Source organism: Antrostomus carolinensis, unplaced genomic scaffold (assembly GCF_000700745.2).
Source record: "Antrostomus carolinensis isolate BGI_N321 unplaced genomic scaffold, ASM70074v2 scaffold16605, whole genome shotgun sequence".
Taxonomy (NCBI): domain Eukaryota; kingdom Metazoa; phylum Chordata; class Aves; order Caprimulgiformes; family Caprimulgidae; genus Antrostomus; species Antrostomus carolinensis.
In genome coordinates this window covers 9090-15612 of record NW_010317276.1, presented here as the reverse complement: position 1 = coordinate 15612, position 6523 = coordinate 9090, and the positions used below count along the sequence as shown (strand labels likewise).

General features: G+C 40.3%; 1 protein-coding gene across 1 annotated transcript; it reads right to left on the bottom strand.

The window, feature by feature from the left end:
* Positions 1–2414: 2414 nt before the first annotated feature.
* On the bottom strand, positions 2415–2657 carry LOC104525394 (serine palmitoyltransferase small subunit B). The gene has a single exon (XM_010168541.1). It carries the CDS (start codon positions 2655–2657, stop codon positions 2415–2417), a length of 243 nt encoding a protein of 80 aa, XP_010166843.1.
* Between the last annotated feature and the right edge of the window lie 3866 nt (positions 2658–6523).

Below are 6523 nucleotides of genomic sequence, written 5' to 3'. Positions count from 1 at the left end.
GAAAAGATTGTAATGAGTAAAATTAATCAAAAAATTGGGGTTTTTCCAACTGCTTTTTGGTGCTTTCCTCGCTCTCTGATACACGGAGCTGAGCTGGGATCTTTGCTGCTGCAGAACAACGAGAAGAGCTGAAATGACATTGTTGTCACAGGGCAGCTTGACAGACACAATCCTACAGCAGCTGTTGCACAAGAGGCACCAGGCACTTCAGGCAACCACAACAAACACCAAGTGGGTTTGCACTGGAGAAACAGGGAAAGGTGGCAATAAACAAAAACATGCCCAGGGTAAGAGTTCCTGCTTCTGCAGCCCGATGTCAGATTCCTTCACGTCCACAAATAGTTTGGATGTATGTGTATAGTCTCCTGCTGTAATTTAGGGTGAACATAGCTATGGTGGCTTGCTTACCCAATGCCATATGGGCATGTCTCTCCAGCACGTACCATGCAAAATACTCCATTGACTTTTCTGCATGATATACAGACAGTTTTGAAACAAAATTATTGTCTTTGTAAATAGTTTAGTAATTGGCATAATTAAAATACTGTGTGTCCCTCTTCTGTGCCTAAACATCAATACTGAGCATGAAAGGTGCTAGGAGCAAATGTGAGGTATTTACTGCTTTAGCCATTATATTACTTGAATAAAACATACAATTTTATAAGGGCAGTTAATGACAGAACAAGGGGAAATGGCTCTAAACTGGAAGAGGGGAGGTTTAGATGAGATATTAGGAAGAAATTCTTTGGTGTGAGGATGGTCAGACAGTGGAACAGGTTGGCCAGAGAAGCTGTGGCTGCTCCTCCCTGGAAGTGTTGAAGGCCAGGTTGGATGAGGCTTTGAGCAACCTGGTCTAGTGGAAGGTGTCCCTGCTGATGTCAGGGGGGTTGGGACTGGATGAGCTTGAAGGTCCCTCCCAACTCAAACCAGTCTGGGATTCTGTGATTCTAATTGGATTCTAATCTGAAAGCATTAAATAGAAGATTTTATTTTACAAATTTAGAGATGACTCTGGTACTGTCAATAGAGTTGTAAGTTTCAGCTCAGCTGTCCTCATTTTCCCAAACCATTTTCATATCCTCTCTTATTTACCCCTCATTACAAATTGGGAAAATAACTGAATCTCCTGTTAAGATGACAAGTAACATAATTAATGTCTGCACTTTATTTCATCTATGACCAGATCTCATTTCATAAGTCATTTGATTGCCACATGCTAACAACATCCTCTTCTCTTGAAGCAAGAGGACATTCTAGGAGCATCTTTGGTGCTGGAAAGATCTAAGAAAACTCACTTAGGTGTGGGAGGGAGCCAAGCTGCATTTCTGTTACCCTGTGTGCACACTGCTACTCCTCTGTTCTCCTCCTGGGATGACACAGAACACCGATTCTAGTTGCCAAGTTAATTGTCTTGGAACTTCATCCCTGGCCAGCTCTGGTCAGGGTCCGCTGTAGCGAGCCAGCAGCACAGGAATCTTGTGTTTCTGAGGCTGAAGCTTAAAAAAACCACAAGACTTTGAAACAGAGCCAATTCCAGGGTGTCCAGCACATTAGTTACACAGCCTGCAGTCTCAAGAGTTCATGTTTCAGACACTGCTCAACAGGTAAAGTATAAAAGGAGGTAAAATAAAGGAGTTGAGGACAAAAGGAAAGACATTATATTTTAGGTAGGTTTTTTTCTTCTTTTTCAACTGAAATGTCCCTACCACAACTGAATCCGTAGTTTTGTGTTTTGTATATGATAACACAAGCTTTATCAGTCTTCTAAAAGTAAACCAAAAATGATCTTCTTTTTTTTGTAAAGTCCAAGAAAATGAGAATTTTATTATAAATTTTAATGGGAATAAATCCCCCCCCATTTTTAATAAATCAACTGTATTATTTGCTTAATGATGATGAACCAGAAAAGTAATTAAATAACTAAATAAATAACAAAATCATTCTATAAATACATACATACCAAGCTTAGAGAAGCAGCTTACAGCTGTATAGTGTCGTGCAAAACCTTTCCATGTACACATCTCTTCTGCCAGCAAAGCTATCGCAGACGAGAACCAGTGTATGCCATATAATTTCTCAAGATGAAAACTCTCCATAAGCAAGCAGCTCTCCCTGGAATAACAAAAATAATGCAGCACAGTTGTTTCTGTACCAAACCCAGCTTCCTAACTCCAGCTAGTCTTCAAAAAAAACCTGAAAAGCTGTTTAAGAAGCAGTCAGTCAAACGATAAAAAACCAGAGACTGATTGAAATTGTTGCAGCAAAATAATTTGCTGTCAGAGAGTTCCCAGAATAAAGAGAAGAACATGAAGAGACACTGCAGAATAAATCAGTGTTTGCACACACCCCAAACCTGTTTCTAAACAAACACAGAGCGTTCAGAAAAACACTTCTTCAGCGTCAGGTTGCCAGGGTTACTTCACAATAGAAACAGTATTTTCATGTTGGTTTCCAAACAAGTGCAAGAAGAATTGAAAAGCCGTGCTAAGGTGGAGAGGGACAAAGATGTATCCAGCGTACAACACCATCACTACCATAGCAATGTTGAAAGTGTAGAAGAGGACTTTTTCCCAGGGCTCCATGAGATAGCTGCAGGTGATGAGTTCAAACTGGCAGTACAGCCAATACAGATAGTTCTTCATGCTCTTAATATCCATCTTCAACTCCGTGCTGCTTCTGAAAGCCTCCCCTGTTACAATAAAGGATGGTTAGTAGAAATAGAAACCTTACAAAAAAAATAAAGGCAAAAAATATATAAAAACATCACATGGGCAGGAACTCCATGCTGCTCAGTTTGCTCATACTGCCCAATTTTTTAGTAAATGATGTTTTAAAAACTCAAAAAAATCTAAAATTCCAACATGGCAAAAACATTTGAAAGCATAAAAGATGATTAGATAGTAACAGACTATGAATCTGGTTTTTTCATGACTCATTCTTTTACCCCGGCCCATCAGAGGCTTCATTTGGATTCCTTTTTCCTTTCCTACGTTCAGTTCTGAACGTGACAGTCCAGTTTTGACCACTGTGTGTACTGGGCACCATTACCTACCCAGGAGGCTCCATAAGATCTCTTTGATTTCCAGAACCCAGTAATTGTTGCAATTCTGTTCTCCAAGCCAAACTCTACTTTCATAACCACCTTGCACTGGATTATTGAAGGCTGTTGAAGCAGCTTAATGCAAAAAGCACTTCAAAACAAAAGTTCTCTCCTTCACCACTCGTGGATTTTGACACAGAATTTGGCTAAAAACTTGATTTCTGCTACTGCAGATTGAATTTTGTGTCTTATGCTTCAGTTGCTGCTGGAATGGAAACTGGGAGTATGCAGAATATCACACATCCAGAACTACAATAAAAGGAAATATAATATCAATAATATCTGTATATAGTTATATACAGATTATCCAGCTTCTTCTGCAACAGAGTTTGGAACTGATCTGTTGCCAGAATGAAAACATATAAATGTATTTTAAAGCTTTATGTTCAAATTAATGCTAATAATTATTGAGTGTTACATTATATAGTTACCAGAATACTGTACTGGAGAGGTAAAGGGAAAACAAGGACTATTACAGTTACTGGTGCCTCCTGTCATTTGGGAAGTAAGAGGAGACAAACCAGAAACTCTGATTTCCCACTTCTTAATTGAAAAGTTAAGAACTATTTGTGGTGTCGAGATCTGTGGGAAAACACTTATTCCATGGAAATTAAATGCAGCTTTACAGATCCGTATAGAGGGGGATTTTATCCTAAAAAAAAAAGCCACATCTTAAACTTTTTAGAAAAAATTTGCCTTGCCTTTTCCATTTTACTCCCATAGCTTCCCCACCTCTTTTCTGCCTGACAGGTGAGATAAACTAGATGTTGCTTCTTTAGTTAAGAATTATTATTAACTGCTTTTAGCAATATTCTTACTATATCCACCACATTTCTGTAGATTACAAGCAGTTTTACTAAATCTAGGTTATACTTAAGCCTCTGAGCATCAAGTGTATTGCCAAGCTACTTTGAGGAAAGACTTTTCTTACCAAAAAAACAAATGGATTTTGTAAAAAAAAGCAGAACTTACCTCTTCACTCCTCCCTGATGACAGAACGTCCGGGTGAGAGATGCTTCATAACACTTCTGGCTTTCACAGCTCCACAGCTCCTATAGAGATTGAGAAGCAGAAACAATTAGCTTTGATCCTCAATTACAGAGTGTGTCCTCCATACCCCGCCCTTCTCCACTATTGCTAAAAACTCCTCTTGGCCAAAGCTCTCTTGTGTGATGCAACAAGGACAACCATCGTCTGGCTCAGAACCACACTCTCATGACAGCATTAATTTGATAATCTGTACAAAGTCAGGACTGAAGAACTGCAGGTAGGGAGGAGCATACAAGGCTGAAATACTATTTAGGACAATCAGCAAAAATTATTTATAATTAGTGCCTTCTCTCATTTCGAATCTCAAAAAAATATCTCTGCTTCTCCTGAGACTTGGTGATGCAGGCTGCCAAAGTTCCTACCAGGTGCAATTTAATGTCCATGCAAAAATACGGTGTCAGAGTTAAGGAGCCACAAAAATGTAGCTCAATTAATATGTCACAGGAAAGTCTCCAGTGAAGCCACCACCTCCTACAACCTTTGATTAATTCCACTTTCAGTCTTCTCTGCATCAGTAACTCCCAGCCCTATGTACACACCTCAGTCATCTTCATCCAGAAACCCCAGGGTGCAGAGAACTTGTGGACAAGATTTCTGCAAGAAAAAGAGTGAATTTTCCTTAAAAATGCTACAAAATATAACCAAGGCACAAATACTTGAGGCATTTTAATGACCTAATTGGACAAGTAAATTAGGTAGAAATCTGCATAATACATAATGTTCTAAACTATCTGCCTGCAGTCAAATAATTTCCAAATATGAATCAGCTTCATTTTGGGAGAACATGCCACAAGCAATGTCTAAGGCATCTGAGCCTCACCTTCTTTCTCCCCTTCCTTACCAAACACAGCCTGAGCTGACCTACTCCCTCATCTTTTTTTGTTTTCCCCCATGGTTTTCAACAAGCTAAAGTTTTCTATTTAAAAACTGTCCACTTTCCATAGAAAATTCAGAAATGGGAAACCCCTGCCCCTGGCAGCAGTAGTCGATATGCCCCATGCCCTGTGTCTCTCCTGCAGAGTAAGGGTCTGCCACAAGAGTGCATCTCCCAAGCTGGACAAACTACCTGCATCTGGATGATGATACAATTTAGGTTGTGGTCTAGAGAATGGACTCATCAAGTGTGAAATATAATTACCCTGGAGTGCTGCTACACGATTCTTATCTCAAGAGTTTCTACTTTCAACCAGACTTTCTCAGCTACATATTTCAAAGGATTATGGAGAGCTGGGGTGGGACAAGGAGGTGGGTTGTTTTTTTTCCATGAAAATGTTGGTGTAAAACAAGATATAAAAACAACACTGTGGATTTTATACAAAGGAGAAAAAAATATTGGATGACCATAGTGCCCACGTTCTTGGCAGGTCAGCATCCCTGCTTCATGTTACTCACCTTTCTGCAAGGTGGATCAGCCTCTTCCAAATCCTTTAGGGAGATGCAGCAGCAGAGCAGCGACTAGGAAGGTTGCCCAAGGAAGTTGTGGATGCCCCCTCCCTGGAAGTGTTGAAGGCCAGGCTGGATGAGGCTTTGAGCAACCTGGTCTAGTGGAAGGTGTCCCTGCTGCTGGCAGGGGGGTTGGAACTGGATGAGCTTTAAGGTCCCTTCCAATCCAGACCATTCTATGATTCTATGACTACCAGGGCAGCTGAAGGCATGCTGGCAGCGCCGTGCTCTCTGAATCCTCGCTGAAAAAGACTTGCACAAGAGCCAAGAAAACTCAGGTAGGTAACTTCTGCCGTTCTCAAGTTCAAAACTGTATATAGATGTTTCCATTCTTTTCATTAATTCTCCACAATTTCTTTTTAGGAACAAATTCCCCAAGTTGAAACAATGCAGAAAGTACAACTCATCTGGGTTTGTTTTAGTTCTAACAGCTTCCAAGAAGTTTTTACCTGAGAGCTGAGAGCCATTGTGAAAGAGAGAGGTGGTAGGGCAGAAGATCAGATGATTTCACAGCAATAAAACATTGAGGTAAGCAGAATCCATTCCCAACGTGATGCTGTAAGCAGATCTTGGATGGTGGGATGTAAAGCCCTCTGGCATCCTCGCCTCCTCTCCAGCAGCCGCTCCTGCTGCTTTTCCCAGCTTCTTCTCTAAGGGAAATAAGAATTCATGAACACTTTTCACAATTCCTAATCAGATGTGTATAGCTTCACTCAGAATACACAATTTGCCTGAAATTCCTACCTTTTAAGGCAGTTTTCGCCTATGTGCTTTAAGATACTTTTCCCCACACAGAGAAGAAACAGAAATAAGTCTTCAAGATTAAAAAAAAAACAAACCTCAAACCAACAACAACAGCAATAAAAACCACACTGCTACCTTTGGTAAGACACTGTGATGGGTGACTGCTGATGCATGGAGAAAGCTTTT